General features: G+C 42.0%; 1 protein-coding gene across 1 annotated transcript in view; it reads left to right on the forward strand.

The window, feature by feature from the left end:
- Nucleotides 1-12,370: 12,370 nt before the first annotated feature.
- The window catches only part of HSD17B4 (hydroxysteroid 17-beta dehydrogenase 4), a 74,999-nt gene continuing 67,898 nt past the window's right edge, over nucleotides 12,371-19,471 (forward strand). Inside the window, exons 1-2 of the mRNA XM_075079969.1 lie at nucleotides 12,371-12,512; nucleotides 15,485-15,538. Coding sequence (XP_074936070.1) covers nucleotides 12,455-12,512; nucleotides 15,485-15,538 — 112 coding nt within the window. The 5' untranslated portion in view covers nucleotides 12,371-12,454. The remainder of the gene's footprint in view (nucleotides 12,513-15,484; nucleotides 15,539-19,471) is intronic.

The following is a 19,471-nucleotide window of genomic DNA, read 5'->3' on the forward strand; positions in this document are numbered from 1 at the left end:
CTCTGAACTTTTCATGCCTTTTTTTTCCCTTGCTGTATTTTAAATTATAAAGAGCAAACTTGTCCTGTGCCAGCAACAAAAGCATCACAGCCTCTGACATATGGCTTCAGCATTACTTGTGATTTTTTAAGAAAGAAAATTCAATTTTATTCATGTTTGTTTGCTCACTAGGCTCTGAATATTGCCAGAAAGGTGCCAGAAATGTGACAGAAATGTGTGTTCAAAATCTAAACTCATTTTAGACAAGCCACTAGTGCCTAGCAGAGACAGAAGATTAATGTACTACTATGCTGGAACAACAAGGAACTGATGTAAGAACAGTGCACCAGCATTTGCCAAGAAATAGATTATTAGCCTGACACCTGAAGGAATATAATTTAAGATCCCTTCCCATGTTTTATTTAAACAGTAAATACATTGTATTTTCGTCCATCACAAGTCATGTATAGGAACGAACGTCACGAGGAAAATCCCACAAACTGTAAAGATTATAGTTTCTGATATATTTGCTCCACCTGTTTCTTTTCTCGCGTAGGAGAGCGCTATTTGTTTTCTTTCCCAATTCTTCTCTCTCAGGTGAGAATAGAAAGGAACTTGACTTCTAGAAATTGAAACTGTTTTCTTTACAAATCCTATTTCAGAATTATGTTCTGATTCTCCAGAATAGCATAGTTTATAATGAACAGTAACAGCTACTGAAAGGAGGACAGGACAGTACCTCGTTTAGAACCGGGCACAATATACGCATGTGCTGTGTAAACCAGAGAAGATTTTCTTCATCCATGACCCAGAATATTTTGACTGCTCAAAGCTGAATTTTCTCTGGGACAAAAGTTGGTCTTTGTACGTTGTTAACAAACACGTACTTACACATATATGAGCTATATTGTAGTCAAACTATGGTTATTTTCAGTAACACAGTAACTTCTTACTCGGTTGCATTATCTGGCCACACACTTCTTAGAAAAAGTGAAAATTGCTCATGGAGTTTTGATTATAAGCATAAAAACTGACAACTAGGAGAGTTATATTTAGCTCACGGTCTAGTTATGCTCTTCTGAGGTGCTGTAACAATAGTTCTTGTCTGGCATTAATTTTCAATTACAAATAAGTGACTTCTGTAATGATGAAAGAAAACAATTGTACTGGATTTCCAGACCTACCTTCATAAATAACACAATATAGCACTGAAGCTGTATAATTTTGCAGTTAAATTATTTTTCCTGCAGCATACATAAATAGTGGCTTTAATTATCAAAATTCAGAAATAAACAGCAGTTTTCCTTGTAATGCACTTCCTGTCATACTAAAGCATCAATCCTCTAGCAGAAACTTGACATACTTAAAAGTTTAAAAAAGGTTATGGTACTACTGTTTAATTATGGGTAGGATAATGCCATTATACTGTGCTGTGAAACTGATGCAACACTGTCTTTTAATTGGGTAAAAATTATTAATATATTAAAATCCAATCATCATGAATTCATTTTACAATAGGCTTTTAAATCTCAGTACCGTAGGTGTTTCATATTTTTATGTCCTTTTAATGTTTAGTTAATATGTAGTGCCTAATCCCATCCAAACATATGTTGGTGAAGTTGTGGAGGTTAAAACTAATGTTATAGCCTTCTAGAGGGGCTGAAAAAGTGGTAAGTCAGACCTTGGGTACCTTTTGCAAGACACGTCAAACAGCTGTGATCTCAGCCATACAAAGAAAACAAGATACAGGGATGTTATCACAGCCATTTTGTGTGTGCCCCCTTAAAAGAGATTCACTGGAGCTTTTGGCCACCCCTTAATTATGTTTGGATGCATTTGTCTGTACACATAGACAAACACAAAGCCACAATTGGGTAAGTTACAAGCCTTATTCTTGTACTTAAGCTCTCTTGAAATTTATCTTTATTTAGAAGGTACAGAGATTATCAGGAGTCTGGAAGCTTTCAGCAACTGGTGTGGGTTTTTTTTTCCTTTAGGAAAGTACCAAATCATGTGTCTTCTAAAAAAAGATTTAACCCCACCCATAAAGCAAATTCCTGTAAAATAAAGGAATGAGGAGCTGGCCAATTGCATTCTCGCATCTCTCCCTAAGAAGATTGCATTGTGCCAAGTAAGTAGCAAACTGGTTTTGATGCCAGTTAGCTTCAGTTGCTTTCCAGCCCTTTGTGGTATCTATAACAGCTATAATGTGGCTATTTAAAGGTAAACTGGAATTCTGCGTGTTACCCTTCAAAGGACCAGAGCATGCTTGTTCTCAGGGTTTAGCAGAGACGATTCCACACTACTCGTAAGTCTGTCATTGTCAAAGATAACAGTGTTAGGAGGAGGACGGGTAAGTTACACATTGTACTGGCTTAGATGATGTCGTGGTTTAGCCCCAGCCGGCAACTAAGCCCCACACAGCCGCTCCCTCCCTCCCCCTGGTGGGATGGGGGAAAGAATGGTGAGTGTTCACCGTCTGGTGACCTGATACCATAGGTTTCCTTTGGCCTTACGTGCTTTCCCTGCCTTTCCCAACAGCAGAACTACTCTTCACACAGGTCTATTCCTTCCCTACCATTTTTGCCCCAAGATTATATTACATCGTGTGTGCGTCTAAGGAGAACAGTAGAAAGAATACGTTACACATGTCACTTAATGAAAAAAACAGAGCTAAACACCCATTTCCTGGGGGTTTTTGCAATGTAATTTGAAATCTGAAAGAATAATCTACATCTTGATTTAGCTGTTAATACTGTTTTGGATATAATCTATACCCTCATCAGTATAATAAGCTTTTAGCTGTGATTTCCATACATGTATTTCTGAGCTTTAAGGAAAAAAAAAAAAAAAGTTGCTTTTGAATGCATTACAGAGGGTGTACTTAAGCATGAACGTGAAATGAAGACTTCCGTTTGCATAATCATTTGCAGAGAAGCCTTCTTGTTACAACTGTTTTTCATTGAGATTTGGGCAGGTCAGCCAACATTCATGGTCAAGTGGCAAACATCTGTGCTCTGGATAAAACAACCGTCAAAGGAGATTGTAGTTGACCAGAAAAGGCCCATAATATTTTTATGATTTGCACATAAATGAAACTTCCTTTGGGAGAGGAAATTCTCCTATCTATCTAAAAAAAAATACAGCTACCCAAAACCACACCGTGGCTATTACTCAGGAAGACTAAGTAAGGTAGTAGTTATTTCCAATTTGTTAGGAAAAAAAAAAAATCAAAACAAACGGGAAAAAAACCCCAACAACAAAAACAAACCAAACTTGCATTTGTTCTTATGGAGAAAGAAGTCCTAAAAAACTAATCCATACCAAATTATTAATCTATTGGCGTTGAAGTTTGCATACTGCAGCTGAAATTATGTTGCAGCTTTGACATTCAAATCTATAGTTTATATTTTAGATTACCATGTGTTTTATTTTCCCTCTGAAAATAAAGGAGTAGTATCTCCTTATGGGCTGTCTTGGAGCTCTCTCTGTTACAGTAGACTTGGTCTACATCACAAATAAAGATTTCTTTAATGTTTAGACAATAAATTGCTGAAGTGACAGCTCTTTTCTTAGTACTCAATTTTATATTTAGCAGTCTAGTTTCAATTTTTAAAGCTGGTATTTACAGATAGGACATTCCTAAATCAATACCCACTTTTTCTTGTGAGTTTGGGGAATACAGGAGCTGAAGTATATCCCCTAACAATCTGAAAATTTCTACTTACTACCACTCCACCAGTTTCTGGAGAAACATGCCTTATGGCATTTCTTTCTATTAAGGAGCAAATTGGAAAGAGGCAGCTCATAGCTTTGGGATGTCCCATAATTACACACTATCAAGCAAAGAAGCAGACTATAACAATTAAGAATAATGGAATTAAGGAGGTACGTTACTTGCCCAACTTTCCCAAGCAACCGAAACCTGTTTGCTATTTGTTGTTCTCCCCTGTGGGAAACTCTTGGTGTGGTAGGTGGAGGACAAAGGTGGAGCTTCCTACAGTTACTGTGATTTAGTTATAAATTACTTTTACCATCACACATAAGACCTTCTACTTTCTACTCTAAAAATCCTAACACTGGACTTTAAAATAATCCTTCACATTGGCTTAATGACAAATTCATTCCTACTTCAGTTTGTATTAAATATTTGGGTTTTAAATGTACTTTTATTAATGCACATAAATATGAGCTGAAACAAAACAGAAGTTAGCCTTGCGCATCATATCTAGAAAGAAACTTCTTAGATACATTATTTTTTTCTTCAGTCAGTAGGTGTTTTGTGTCCTATAAAGAAACTTCTTCATGGATATAATTCTGAAGGTTTTGACAAATGCAGGTTGTTCCAAGAGAAAACTGTTGGCTTTTTCACCCACTTGTTCTCCAGTTCCTGCTGGCAGCTTTTCAGAGTGTCAGCCCCACTGGTCTTTAAACGTGGAGATTTAGAGCTCTTCATTAGCAACACCCTTTGTGGGACATTTTGAATTACATTTTTCAGAATTCACATACCATTCATTGTTTTGGCGAAGCCACAGCTAATAGTAGATGAAAAATATTGCCACATTTAATTTGTGTGAGGTTTTTTTAATATGGAGAGTATGATGGTGTAGGTGGAATATATCAGCCCAAGTAGGACCCATATAACACCAACCCTTCTTTTCTAGCACGGGAAGGGCAATGCACCAGTTCTACTCCACTATGGAACAGTGTCAAAAATTTGTGTTTCGTGAGGAGAATTTAGTCTCCTTGCATTGGAGGAATCTATTTCAGTAGCTGGGCTTGGCTTGGGTCCCTTAAGGGGGAAAATCCCCTGACTGTTGATAGACTACTGTTAATTAAGGGTTCCTGTGACAAGAAAGGAGAGCCCTTCCCCATTCCAGAAGCCCTTAGCTTATGCTTTCAGTTTGCTGAACTGAGTTCTCTGGGCTTGAGATACTGTGGCTTTTTGCTTTGTTTGTTTGGGGTTCAGTTTTATTTTGTAGAGAGTCAAGACTGTGTATCATCTGTGAGGCCTGCTAAGAGACTGCAGAAATAAACCAGACTGAGGCGGTACTTCAAGCCGGGGGGGAGTAAGTGCATTAGTCCTGGGGCATAACAGATCAGCTGTTTCTTTCAAGAAAGCTGGTTCTATATCTCAAGGATCTTGATAATTCAGCAATAGCAAAATGATCTCATCCTTGGAACTAAAGTGAGACTCTTTGCCCACCTGAAAATCTACCTCAGTTATAGGCTGCTTAACTTGATTTCAATGGTATGGACACTCCCAAAGGTACATTTGCTGTGCCATCATACGAGACACTATTAGGGAACAGTGGAAAGGAAAGCTCAGCACTTTTCTGGGAGAAAGGGCTGTGATCAGACAAAGATCTCATTAAGTTTGCTTTGCCATCTTCACTGTGATATGGTCTACTGCCTACCGTAAGCGTAGGCTTTTGACTTTGGCTAAGTAAGACAGTATGTTTAAGGTTACAGTTCCAGTATCCTATGACACTGCAATCTACTGTTTACCCCAAAACTAGAACTGAGAAACTCATGCTACAAAATATGGAAACAGGGAAGGAGGCCCTTTACAAAACAGTATCGATGAAAACTAGTCTTTGCTACAGTTTGGAGCTGGAAGAACCCTGCCTGACTGGGGAATTCTGACCCCCCACCTCATTCCTGATGTGCAAAGCAAGTGCTGCAGAGGAGTACAAGCTACCAAAGAAAAAGGTGTTCATGTTGTAACTTAGCTGACTGGCTGTTCTCCATCCATCCATCTTGCTTCTCAGTCAGTGGGCTATTCCCTGCTTCATGTATTCTTGACTAAAATTGCTCTTTGCTGCAGGTTAGGGAGGAATTTTCACCACAGAATGTAGTCAGTCTGAACCCATGGTGGTTGGCTTTCATTTGCATTTTTGGGGCAGTTGAGATGGAAGCTGGTGGAGTGGGTATTTCTGAGAGACAACTGGAAGTCTGCTGTTTATCTGGGGGGTATGAATATACATGTGCTGTTGTGCACAGAGAAACTTCTGTAACAACAGTGGGATTAAGAACTCTAGGATGTACTTGGTGGCAGCTTGAGAGAAGAGGCCATTTCAGGAGGCACAGTTTAAAAGTAGCTTATCTTTTGTGCATATTTTCCGATTACTAAAGAAGCTGCCTGGATTTACTCCAAGAGCAGAACCTCTTGGAATTTTTGGCCGTTCTAAAGCTCAATATGGCCATTACTCAGGAAGCAACTGCACTGAATCAGTTTTCTCAGGAGGCATTTCAAGTGTTCCATTTACTCAGTAAAGATTCAGCTCATCTGTAGATTCTATTTACCCGTAACGTGGCAGTAGTGCCACCTGATTTCCACAGAATGTGACATATGGTTTTTGCTAGTCTTTTTGCCTCTTATTTTATTTTAGTCCATATGGTTTTCACTCTCCTTTTTTTTTTTTTTTTTCCTTCAAGGAGACCAAGTTAATGGATTTTTCATGAAGAATTGTTTAGGATGAAATAGGGTGGTTGTGTTACGGGAGGAACACCATAACCTTTTGCTGGCACCTCCCTAACGTCTTTCCACAATATGTATTTTCAAAGCTGTAGATGTGCACAAGCAACTAGTTTCTGCTTGATGAGTTTGTTCTACTGATGTGTTATTACATATGAGCTCAGCAGTCCACCGAGCCCTGACTGACCCAGGGCTTCGGTCTCCCTTAAACCACGAGTCCCTGACAGAATCAAATGGAAAGCTTACATAGCGCTCTGCTGGTGCCCCCAGCGTGCATTTTCCAGTTAATTGAGTGGTATGTGCAACAAATGCCAAAATTAACATTTCTTGCCAAAATAGGGACATAAGACCTCCTGTGATCTGGGTTGTTGACAAGAGCTATAAAATGTTTGCATTTACATTTGCAGTTAGATCATAAGAATATATGCACTCTTAGCTACACAGTAGGCAGCTCCTCAACGTCACATCAGGAAAGCTGTTTTTCGAGTTCTGAGGGTGACAATAGATTCAATGGCAAGAAAAACCCCACTCACTAACCGCTATAGGCTCACAGAAAGAAAAGAAACAAAACAACCAAATGAAAAACAGAACTCAAGAGAATGCAAGTTAGAATGGGAATAGTACTATTTGCTGTTCCTGTGGGTGAAAGGTATCAAAAGAAACACTATATGCTAGCTATGAGGAATGCCTTAGTGGGGGTTTCTATCACATAAAATTGTATACCTAATCAAAATAAGTAGTTTTCTCTAACCGCTTTTACTGAGACAGTAATTAGTAGGGTGAGCTGGGCCATACACTTGGTTTACAGGAGATGAACATCTGTGACCAGCTCAGGGCTGAGACCTCTCAGTGACCTCCCAGCACTGGCAGCCAGAGGATGGCTGCAGAGAGACAGGAAATGGGGATGAAGACCTGGCCACAGGTGAGGCCTATTTGGTCACAGCAGAAAGCCTGTCTTCAAAACCCCGGAGACTTCTATAGCCCTAAGGCTGTGGGGAAGTACCATCTCTTGTAGGCCATCCTTCTGTAATGTTCAGTGAAGGGTGCCACAGTTTTTAACATGAATTCAATATCTAGTCGCTGCTCATGACAAGAAACACCCTGTTGCCCCCTTCACTCATGTTTGTAGAGAAATCTTTGTTCCCAGTGCATAGGCCTCCACAAATCTCCATGAGCAAAACTATTTAGAAAGCAAATAAAAAGGGTTTGAAAATGAGGTTTATGATCCAAACAGATCTTCTAGCAATATTAAAAAATAGAGATTAAAAGCAAGTCAGTTAAATCTTTTATTACTCCTGAATAAAAGGTTCAAAGGTGCCCACCATCTATAGCAACAGATGGTAGAAAACATTTTCAGTGGGATTAAGACTCCTGCAGTAGCCACAACACATGCAACCCAAAGTTTATAAAAGAGACAAAGCCAAAAAACCCCCAACTATCTAAGGTCTTACTTGAAAGAATGACTGTAGAACATGTACCAGATTTGTTTTAGTACACCGCATGAAAATTGACGGTTTATAAAAGAACTTACCTGCTCTAGACATTGAAGCATAACAGAAAAAACCCACAATCATACTCAGTATTACAGAGTACTGCTTGGGGTTTGGGGCAATTTTTTCCTGGTGTAAAAAGCCTGCTATGTCAATAAAAGAGTTAATGATAAATGCATGTTAGCTCACACTGTTCACAAAGAGACAAAACAAAGTAGATTTGGTCTTCCTTTTTGACTCACTTATTTCATTACCAGTTTCAACCACTTTAAACCCTGTCTCACTGAGTTTGGAATCTGGATATGCTGCTATTAATCTCCCACTATGGCTCACTCATTAAAAACTCAGTTTGACCCCTGTTCTTGATTTGTGGCTTGACACCTACGGCATTCAAGTTTCCACCTAATGTCACCCCGCTTTGATTAACAGTGGTAGCGTTTTGCCCTCATACTTTGTTTCAGACAGATGCAAACATTTTCTGATAGCTGTGTGACTTTTGGAACAAACCACTTCTGACTCTTAAGGGTACCCATCAAACCCTTTTCCATTCTGAGTTATACTTTGTACTGTGGATCTTTTTAATACACACAGGTTTCACTTTAAAAACATAAATATAAAAGTGACATACTTTCTCTCCAGTGCACTTTCTGTTGTGTTCTCCAGAAAATAATTCTTTTGAGGAAACTCAAATTTTATTGTTTTGAAGTGTGAGCTCTTTGCTGATTGTAATCCCAGTCTATGCACCAAAATGAGGAAGCTATAAAAGATCCTGACTTGTTAACAAGGCCTGATTGTTAGCTACCTAAAGAACAAATGCCTTTGAAGAAATATCTCAGGATCTGATCTTACCTGGGGCATGTAGCCACTAGCTTCCAGGCAAATTAAAGAGTAGAGTCCTTTCCTTGGATCATCTAATGCATGGAATCCCCTACCCTAACAATTACATCCTAAACTTATGGGACAGTACAGAAACAAGACAGACAGAAACAAGCCCACAGCCCCACTAAGAAACATGTGGGAGCAAATAAGGCTACATAACACTCTGCAAATAGCATACTGGCTACATGCTGCATCAGGACAAGGCTCTCTTCTGTGCCCTGTACCTGTAAAGGTACCCCATGAGTCACGGTCACGTTGCAGGGCCAGCCAGGCAGCATTCGAAGCAGCTCTTGTCCTGAAGACTTCCCTCTCTTCTCCAGGAGTCCAATCCCACCCTCTAGCAACAATAAACAAAATATGGAGTGTTGAGGCAGAACTAAAGCTCACAGGCGGTTAGGAGCTCAACCTGTCACTTCCTCAGGAAGAGCAATCACAAACTGACTCACATCTCTGCCCTCCCGGGAAGCAGCTTCCTGCTGCTGCCGAGCATAGTGCAGACAAATACCTATCAAGGATGTCCTCTCTGCAATACGCTGACAGCTGCACCGGGCCTCTCACTGTGGGAAACTTGCTCTTGTGTTGAGCTGCACTCAAATGAAGTAATTTGGAAGTGTAATTAGTTGTGTGGTTATTTTGTGCTGATTAATACAGTGCCAGACAAACACACATCCAGTGCAAGGAGTTATTTCTGTGCACATTCAACAATATTTCCCATACTTAAAACTAGTGATTTTTTTGTAGATTATTTATCTGTCCTGTGTTCCTTTACCTGCCTCCAGAACGATTTATTTGTAGTTCCCAGTGCATGCACAACACGTGCCTATACAGCCAGAAGAAGACCAACACACCAGTGAATCTATTGGCCAAGTAAACCAGTGTGTGTTAAAAGCAGCATCGCTTTGACTTGATCTTCGCATAGGCTTTTTTTAGGTTTGTCGAAGAATAATTTCATCATTTGTGGCGTGGTACCTGTAAATGTAGATATTTAAATCAGTTTTACTGTAGCACAATGATCCCTCTAGTGTCCAAACTGTAAATTTCAAGCATAGTATTTAATGCAATTCCTCTGTTCAGACTGAACTGCATGTAATAAAATCACAGGCAATACATCTCTATTCCTAATAGTTCTAAAGAAGTGAATATTAAAGGCTACTTGAGGTCATATATGCTAATTTCTTCTAGTTTGGAAGTCTCCAAACAGCTATCACTTGGGTAACTATCACCGCTCCTTAGGGTAGACAGTAAAGCACTACAGCCAATGAGATAATCTGCAGCAAAACCAATTTTTCTTTCTACTAGTTCCAGAAATAATCCAAACTTTACAAACTATAAAAGAAAGGTTAATCATGAATCAAAGTTGATCTGTGCAGAGTGAGTATGTAGATGATTTCCCCAACAAAATAGGCTAGTCTGCTGCTCTGAATTCGGGGCACTCCTTACACCATCCTCTGCTGCCTGAGCACCTGTGGCAGGTACACTCCGACCCCCCCCCCCCCCCTTCTCTGAACATTGGGGCTTTTGCCACTGGAATCGCTGGCTTTTGGTGCCTCATTTTTGCACCTTTTGTGCTTTGTCATGCCCCCAGGCAGGTACACCCCCTGGTAGGGGAGGGAGAGGGGGGACCCCTCAGCCAGCAGAGAGGGTTCGCAGCCAGCAAGGCACCTTGCTTCAGAGAAGCTTCTGGATCATGACCACAGCTCAGATCTGACCCAGGGTATAAATGGGGTGATGCCAGAGACCCCCCTGGAGTGGTGTTCTTGGAGCAGTGGACCTGTGTTTGAAGCCTCTCCCCTTCGGTTGGGACGGCACCTGAGGAAAGTTCCTGGATTGAGTGCCCTCACCTACTTTTGGATGAGTGATTTCTTCTGGATATATCCTTGAGTGAGCTCTTGCCCCTGCCCCAGGCAAGCAATTCTACCTTTTGGGTACCCAGGAGAGGGAGAGAGTTCACCTTTGTGAGTGAGTGAGTGAGTCGGTGTGTCTGTGTGTGCGCACTTTGGACCATCGTTCTTCTGTGTAGATGTGTAGTAATAATACCCCGACTGACAAGCTGAACCTTTTATGTGTTAAATGTTATTGGTGGGTTGATAGATTTCAGCTTATTCCTGTTTCTCATTGGGTATTTTTTTGTGTTTTTGGCTCTTTTGTAAAATAAAGTTATTTAAGTTTATCCTTCGGTGGGTAAGTTTTAGTGTATCTCCATGACATTTATAACTGGCGCAGCGAGCAGGGCTGTCAATGGAGGGATTGTTATGGAGGCATGTTTGTGACCCTTCTCCCTTAGGAATGGAATGGGTGAGGGAGAAGTGGTGTGAACCCGAGGTTGTTGTGGAAAGGGTAGCGAAATGCTGGGGAAACAAGTGAGATGGCAGAGGCGAAGGGACCATGTGTGCCATACTGGGTGCCTGCTTGATGCAAAGGTAGGACGAGTACAAGTATTTTAGGCAGGTGGAAAAGGATAATTCTGAGAGTCAATTAGAGGTCCAATGCTTAAAGGCAGAATTATAATGCGAGAGAGAGCTGACGTGTTTACTAGAACAGAAGATCAAGATTATGTTTACCCAAGCAAAAAAAAAACCCTGGTGTTGTCCAAATTCAGAGGTTGATAGCAGGAACAGATCCCGAGGATTGAGATGGGTATATCTGGGGACATCCTGATTGAGCTAGTGTTGATGAAATGGAGAACGAATCCTAACTAGATCTACTCCTGAGACCAAGAGCAGCAGCCCTATGCAACTCCAATACAATTACATCGTAAATGATGCTGCCTGGAGCACCTCCCACCCCTCCTTCTTCACCACCCATGGTGTCTGCAGGGCTGGTTCTCACAGTTTTCTCACTCTTCTCTCCCACAACCGCCATGCAGTGTTTTTTATGCTTTCTTAAATACGTTCTCACAGAGGCTCCACCACCTCGACCGCGGGGCTGAGCCCTGCCCTGCGGCGGGTCCGCTGGCTCTGCCGGAACCGGCTGCGCCTGGCACGGGGCACCCCAGCCCCTCCTCACAGAGGGCCCTGCAGCCCCCCGGCAGCGCCTGGGCACCGGCGCCCACAACAGCCTCCCACACCCGGAGGAGCGAAATCTGCTGGAGGCAGGGGGAGGGGGAAAGGGCAGTATATTTCCCATTAATTGTGCAACCGAAAGAACTCCCACAAGCAAGGGAGCAAGGGCTGGAAGCAGTGATTTGGATTGGGAAATAGTAAACAAAGCAAAAAATAACGCAACATAAAGCATAAGATTAATATAAAAGAAGTAAATAAAGATTAACTTTAAACGGTGGCATCATCTCGATCAGCCCGATCTTAAAATCCATCCTACCCAGCTGCGGCCTCCAAAGACACCTGTGAAGATGCGCCCGTTACAAGCAGCTCGCCCCTGGGCAGCCCTCTGCCCCGCTCGCGGCTTGCCCCGCCTGCCGTGGCCCTGGAGCACGGCCAGCCGGCAGGGCCGCGGCCCGCAGGGAGCCGCCCCCGACCTCCCTCTGCCGGGCGTGCGGCCCACACTACAGTTCCCAGGGGGCGGCGGCGCATGCGCAGTGCTGTCCCCCGCACCGCCCCGCCGCGCCGCGACCTGGCAGCGGGGCCCGCCGCGGCGCGCAGAGCGGTCCGGCGCGGAGCGGCGCAGCGACATGGCGGCGGGGCTCAGGTTTGACGGGCGGGTGGTGCTGGTGACCGGCGCCGGAGGAGGTGAGCAGCGCTGTCCCCTTTCCGCCCAGGCTGCGGCGTGGCGGGGGTTTCGTCCGTGGTGCGTGGCGGGGCTTGCCGCCGCCGCGGGACGCCGGGCGAGGCGGGCGCCCCGCCGCCCTGACAGGTGTGCCCATGCCCGCCGGGGGCGTCTTCAGGGATTCGCTCGGTACAAACGGCGTTTCTCTCCGCAGAAGAGAGAGGCGTGCGGGGAGGGCGCCCCCCGCGGGGGAGGCCGGGCCGTGACGGCTCTGTCAGGTGCCGGCCCTCCCCGCCGGGGCTGCCGCGCCAGTGCCAGGGCTGTGCGGGGGTGACCGCCCTGTCCCGTGCGGGGCTGTGGGGCTGCTGCGGTTTGGTCCGAGCCCCGGGACTGTTGGAAATCAGCACAAAACTGGCGAGCTTTCGGGTCTTTGAACGCACGGGAGGACGCGGTGCTTCGCGGCGGTCAGTCACGGGTGTCCCTCCCGCTCCGCCTACTGTGTTGGTGTCCTGATCCCTGCCAGTTCTGCCTTGGGCCCAGCGGCTGGCGCCTGTGACCCGCGCGCTGTGGCACGGCGCGGGCCCGGAAGGGCCTTGGCAGGGCCCGGCGCTGCCGCCGAAAGCAGCCTGAGCCCTGCGCTGCTGCCCTGACCCCCTCCCGGGCGGCGGCCCCGCGGGGAGGGCGGCGCGGGATTTGCTTCGGCAGCGGGGCTGGCCTGTGCTGTTGGTGGCCTCTCCAGGGGTGGTTCTGCAGTGGAATGCTTGGTTTTGCCAGGAAGCGTTTTTGTGTTTTTTGCTGTGGTGTGGTGTGGTTTTGGGTTGGGTTGTTTGGTTTTTTTTTTTTTCCCTTCTGTTTTTTTGTTTCTTATTCCTCTGAATGCGTGCTTTGACTTTTGCTTACTCTGGTATTTCCAGCGAAGAGATGAACTGTAAGTGTGGATGAGAGAGAGGCAAAGTCTGTAGTTGTGATGAGCTGCTGCAGGAGCCTCTTCTGCCATCTGCTAAGAAGGGTCTGCCTTCACACTGTGTAGTTTTGCTCTTTCTTTGTGGAGCTGCACATAGCGAGAGGAGTCGTTTTGGGGGCCTAGATTATGTGATGTCTTGTGGAGAAGGACCAGGAATATGAGATTTTGTGAAAAGCACTGAACAGTCCACTCATGTCACCTGAAGGTGACAAACTTCAGAATAATCGAAGCCAGATCTTTGTATGATGCTTTCCAGCTTTTATCAGACCTGTATTCATGGGCTTCTCCCTGTACAAGTCTTACTAAAGAACAGGTGAAGACCTTAGGTAACTGCAAAACAAAGACACTTTGGCAATAACGAAGCTGCTAAAAAGCACTGCATGGAGCATAAATTGCTTGTCATAAGTGTGGTACAGTGACCCTTGTAGTATTAGGCTGCTTGAAAATGGTTTGTTAACAGAGAAAACTGTCCTTGGATGTTTCAGTTCACGATAGTTTTTTCATAAGTGATTGATTGTATTTCAGCCAAGGTAAAGGGAAGTCCTGTTAACTTCAGGCAAAACTTCTTCTTTTGCTTTTATTTAGTTTACAGCGCTGTAGTTAGACTGTACTGCTAATAGCATTGTTTGTCAACTACGATTTTTGAATTGGATGCCAGAGAGCAGATCAGAGCTGGGTATTTATCTATTTTATCCTTTTAAAGGTTCACTAATTCTTTTCAAAGTGAGACCTGGTTTCACATATACAGGCAACTAAAAATGCAGTAGGTTCTTTTTATTTTGGGCAATTCCCTTGTGAAGTATTGTTTCTGACTGTCATGCAGTATTGTCATTGTTTATGCAATTAAAGCTTTTTTTTTTCCTAAGATTAGTTTTGATTTTTAAGCATTCAGTCCTTGCTTGCCAATTAGGAATACCATACCATATAACATGGTCAGCATTTTGTGTGCTTCTCAGTTGTGTGGCTTTTCGAAACCAAAAAAAAGTTTTCTTGGACTTGGGTTACATCAGGCAGTGGATATATATGCATCTCGCATGTGATACTCTCAATTGAAGAGGCTCGTAGGAGCCTTAGGGGAGATTCCAATTTGTTGGTGTGAGATTAGTGTGTTTCAAAACAGTCTAAACAGTTCTGACTGCCCCCCGCCCCCATTTTTTCCCTTAAGAGCTGGCTTTCACTATTCTGGTGAGGGGCAGAGAGGTACTGTTGCACTCTGAGAAACTTTTTTCTGACTGATCACCTTTTATGCATTCAAATCTCTAGTCTCTTTTGGAATGAAAAAAAGGATCATTATCATTGATTTAAATAACTTTTGACTGGCACAGTGGATAAGACATCTGTAAATAATTTGTCATAACAAATAACTAATTGATAACATACCTAGTATCTAAGCCAGAGTAAAGGTGCAAGAATCTAGCCTTTGTATGTGAGGTGAAAATCAGAGTCCCCTGTTATGATAGGGAACCTATGGATGCATCTGGTTAACTGTGGTGTTAAGGTGATTCCTTTGTATCCAAATAATTGGAGGGGTTTTGTCAGTACATCTTCAGTCACAGTTAAATATTGTCCAGTTTCTTCCTCACATCTTAAAGACTAATTTTAACCAGGGAAGTATCTTATTCACTTAGAATGTAATTAATTAACTTGAAAGATCCCCTCCTTCAAGATCACATCAAGACTTTAAACTTTCTGCCTTACAAATATGTTTTTCTATCGCAAGCTCAGAGGTAGACAGCTTTCACTGATGGTTCTGTTGAGTGCAATAACGAAGAGTAAGGATGGGGGTTTTTGGTTTTTTTTTTGGTCGGAGGCTGGTTGACAATTTATCTGTTTGTTTACTTTTATGTTTTAAACTTACATGAAACTTCTAACTCCTGTGGGGACCAGTGTTTTACTTTGAACCTTCAAGATGGTTGTGTTGATTGGTGCATTTTATTTCATGCAATTAATTTTTGTGTAGCTTTTACTCTTATATGATCCAGGAGACAAATTGACTTTTTTTTTTTTGTAACTTTTGTTTTTTTAAACTAGGTTTGGGCAGAGCATATGCTCTGGCTTTTGCCGAAAGAGGAGCTTCAGTAGTTGGTAAGTTTTATGTTAACTAACTTGATCTAGAGAATAACCTTTGCCTTTTCACATGGCTTGCATTCAACTGTCCATACCCTTTTTCACTGTAACCTTTGTTATTTAATGGTTTTCTGTCTTATCTTTTGCTATTTAAATTTTGCTTCCAAGCTTTGTTTTCTTATGGAACAAGTTGCCCAAGTTTGTCCAAGGGCTTATCTTTGCTGGAAAGCCAATTTGGATCAGATCATTTCTCGGACCTGCCTTTCATCCATGCGTACCAATCTTTACTGTGAGTTGTGGCCAGAGAGGGCGTTGTCTTAGGTGAATACTGTTCTGAAACTTTTAATTATGACTGTGTGGAAACGTGAATATATGTCTTCTAGTATCTTCTCCCAGGAAAGACGTTATTGGAAGGTAAGGCAGTGTCAGTAGCCCCCAGAAAACACAGAATGTTCTGGAAGTGCACTGCATTGTTTCTTTCTGCAGTGCACTGCACAGATGAGCCATCTGGTCTCAATGACAGTGCCAAATAGCTCACTGTAAAGGATTTCTGATAGTTTCATTGTCATTTGCTTGAACCTCCTTCAGGGAATATTTAATAGGGCAAAATGCTGTATCACAAGCTAATTCTGAAGGTTAAGTTATCTTTTCTGGCAGTTGGTGTTGCCGTTTGACTGCCTGTGAATTAATTTGTACAGGTATGGTTGATGGTTTCAAGGTTAAATGTTTAAACAGTTTATGGACAAGAACTTGCTCACTGATTTTTAGTAGCTTTCTAATAAAAATTCCAATCTCATTTTGCAAAACTTCATAAAAATAGTTTGTTGTTATTTGTTATTAAATGTGAGAAGTCTGTGTGTGATAATTCAAAAAAACATAGTTTTTTTTTTCAGCCAGTTGCCACATTTGATACTTACCTTATTTACTAGGAACCTGCATACTTCATTTCGAGTTCCTGTTTAACAAAAATTAGATCTTTAAAGCAGCCCAAATGTTTAATTATATTGATTCTGTGTAGCTAGTGGTGTTCTGACTTCCCAGGACAATCTGAAAGAAAATGTGTTATATTGCCTGACCAGAGCTCATACTCCTTTACTGACAGCCTTATTGCACAATAGTTAAATCAGTAAGTTAAGAATCGACTGTGTGTAACGGAAGCTTCTCTTTCCCTTTGGAAACTGCACCTCACTTCACCTCTTATAGTAGTGCTTTGCAATTACCTCTGCATGCTTGTATTTATTTTTCTTACTCTTGCTTTCTTATGATTCTGACTTCAAAAAGTTGAGAGTTACTGGTGTAAAGATTTTTTTTTTTTTTTTTTTTTAATTAACTAAAGCAGATATGAGGCTTATATCTTGTCTCTTTAAAACAAGTTCATTTTTTCAGTTATGGAAATGAAGCTGTCTTGTGATCAGATACTCTAGTTGGAGGAATACTGGTGGGTCCTGACATGGGTGCTTTTTCTGTCCGGTCCCATGCCTCCCCTATGTGTACTCTTCTCTGGATGGGTTGCTCTCAGCGTGGGTAGAATGACCAGCGTGACCCGAGTGGAAGTCTCCCTTTTCTTACGACCCAAACGCTACCACCTTTTTCGTCATGCTTTGTCTCTTTCATGCTCCTCAATAGAAAAAGTTGAAAGAAGGAGGAGGGGCATGCTTTGTTTTTGTTTTGCAGCCTGTATTTTGCCCATACTATATCGTTTCTTCCATTTCGGTCTACCCGAGGGCTCTTCTGTGTCACTGTTTTGGTTTAGATTAGAGTCACGCTTTTGAAGCATCTCTCCTGATTTGTATCTGTATGTATTTTTGTTTGCTTTGTGAAATGATACTGAAGTGCATGAGTGGAGTTCCTTTGAAAACCAAACTGGAAGATGCAATTTAGCAGTGCACCTAAATTGTTCCAAATGTCTGTTTGGTTTTTGGCACCAGACTACAGCAAGAAATAAGCTGGTTTATTTTTTAAAAAGCATGTACTGTAGATGTCAGGTCCTCAGCACCAACTGTTTCACACTACAGATTTGCTTCTGCTGCTCTGCCCTGCTTGCTAATAATGTACTCATAGACTTAGAGGAATTCTTCTCTATGGTTCAGACCATAACTGCTCTGTGACAACTGCTACAGTCTCTGGCTCTTTTCTACTGGATGTTTTCAACTGGAAATTATGTGACGTGAATCTTAAGCTTAAAATAATGTTATTTATCCATTGGTTTTGGTTTTTTTTTTTTTAATGACTGTCAGACTCGTGGAGTTATTTAATAATTTTCAAAGTGTAGAATAGCTATGTTCTTTCTTGTGTACTCATTTGTGCTTCAACTCTGTTAGTGCCTGCACTCAGCCTAAGGTGCTTTGCTGTCTCTGGAAATTTTCCCAAATATTTAGTTAAGCTTTTGTCAGCTAATTATTATTGAAGTGAAGGATAAACATATATAAGCGTGTCTTTGGTAGAGAGTTGTAATGTCTTAACAAGACTAACTGAACGTTTTTGTATAAATGTTTACCGCTAAATTGCCCACTCTTCTTTCCCAGAACAGATTAGGAATCTTAGTGCTGTTCCTGACTCGCTTTTCTTTAATGCTTTGTTAAAGACCTTTGATGTTGCAGACTGAGCAGTCTGCTGGTGTTGCCTATTCTAATGCTTCACTAAACTTGGAAACTTTCCCTCATGCCTCACTTGAATTGTGCTAGCTGCATATTCGAACTATTAGATATTGATCTATTTAGCTTGGAGATTTTTTCTGCTTTCTTTTTTGCATCAGTCCGTTAATGTACTTGAGCATGTCATCATGTTCTGTCTTAACTCTTCCTGCTTCAAGCCAGGCAGTTCTTGGTTTTGGTTTGCTTTATTGCTGGTTTCTTTCCCCCCCGCCCTCGTTATTTACATGGCTCCCTTCTTCTGGGCTTTGGCATTTTCATTTACGCATATGGATTTTCTGCAGTGCTCTTACACTGCACTCGAAGTGTTACACACAGTTGAATATAGGATTTCAGATGAGACCTTGGTCCGAGTAATAGAGAACGATTATGTCATGTGTCCTGCAAGCTGTATTCCTCTTTACATGAAGAGTTTAAAAAAAAAAGAAAAAGAAAAAAAAAAAAAAAAAGGACCAGCAAGAATATCATGCATATTTTGTGGATTTCACTATGGCTGGTTTACTGAGGATTTAAAAAAGTTAGAAGGCTATGGAATTCACTGTAGCAGAAGACTGTTTAGCAAAACACCAATGTTGCTTGTAAAGCCACAGTCAATTCTGGCTTTCTTACAGTTTCATTTTGCACCCATTTAAACATACTTTTTAACAGTTTTTGGAATTCTTTGTCCAAATATAATGTGTGTATGGATTTCTTTGGGGGGTGGCTTGGTTCCCCATGTAAATTCCATGAAACTGTGGGACATGCAAATACAGCAATGCAGCAAGCTGTGGTGATGATGCAGTGCAGCTACCATTAATGATGCGTGCCCCAGTACAGAGAGCAATCTGGAAACACAGCAGTTCTCTGTGTCAGGTGGTCCTCTTATCCCGCATGAGCAGGATCTGAAGCTCCAGAGCAGGCTCTTCTCCCTTTGTTCAGACTTCTTGATCTGTTCTGTAGTGAAGTTTACTAGTAATGTTTTTAGCTACTCTATTAAACAGGAACAAAGTTTTCTCAGTCTTGTTTACAGTTCATACAGTAGCTATAGCAGTTTGACAAGAGACCAGCATTAATCACCTGTGATTGGTATGTAATTTTGATCTTAATCTCTGAACTACAATAACACAATTAGAGGTAGCCTGGGCAGGACAGGCAAGTTGAATGCATGATGGAGAGAGGAAAAAAGATATTGTTCTCCATGTTATTTAAAAAAAAAGATACTGTATGTTATACTACTTATTTTAAAAAATAATAATGTGACTTACTGTTCTTCTGTAATCTTCTGAGATTCTCAATAGGATCCAGATGCAGCAGGTTTTGT

The sequence above is a fragment of the Phalacrocorax aristotelis genome, chromosome Z (assembly GCF_949628215.1).
Source record: "Phalacrocorax aristotelis chromosome Z, bGulAri2.1, whole genome shotgun sequence".
Taxonomy (NCBI): domain Eukaryota; kingdom Metazoa; phylum Chordata; class Aves; order Suliformes; family Phalacrocoracidae; genus Phalacrocorax; species Phalacrocorax aristotelis.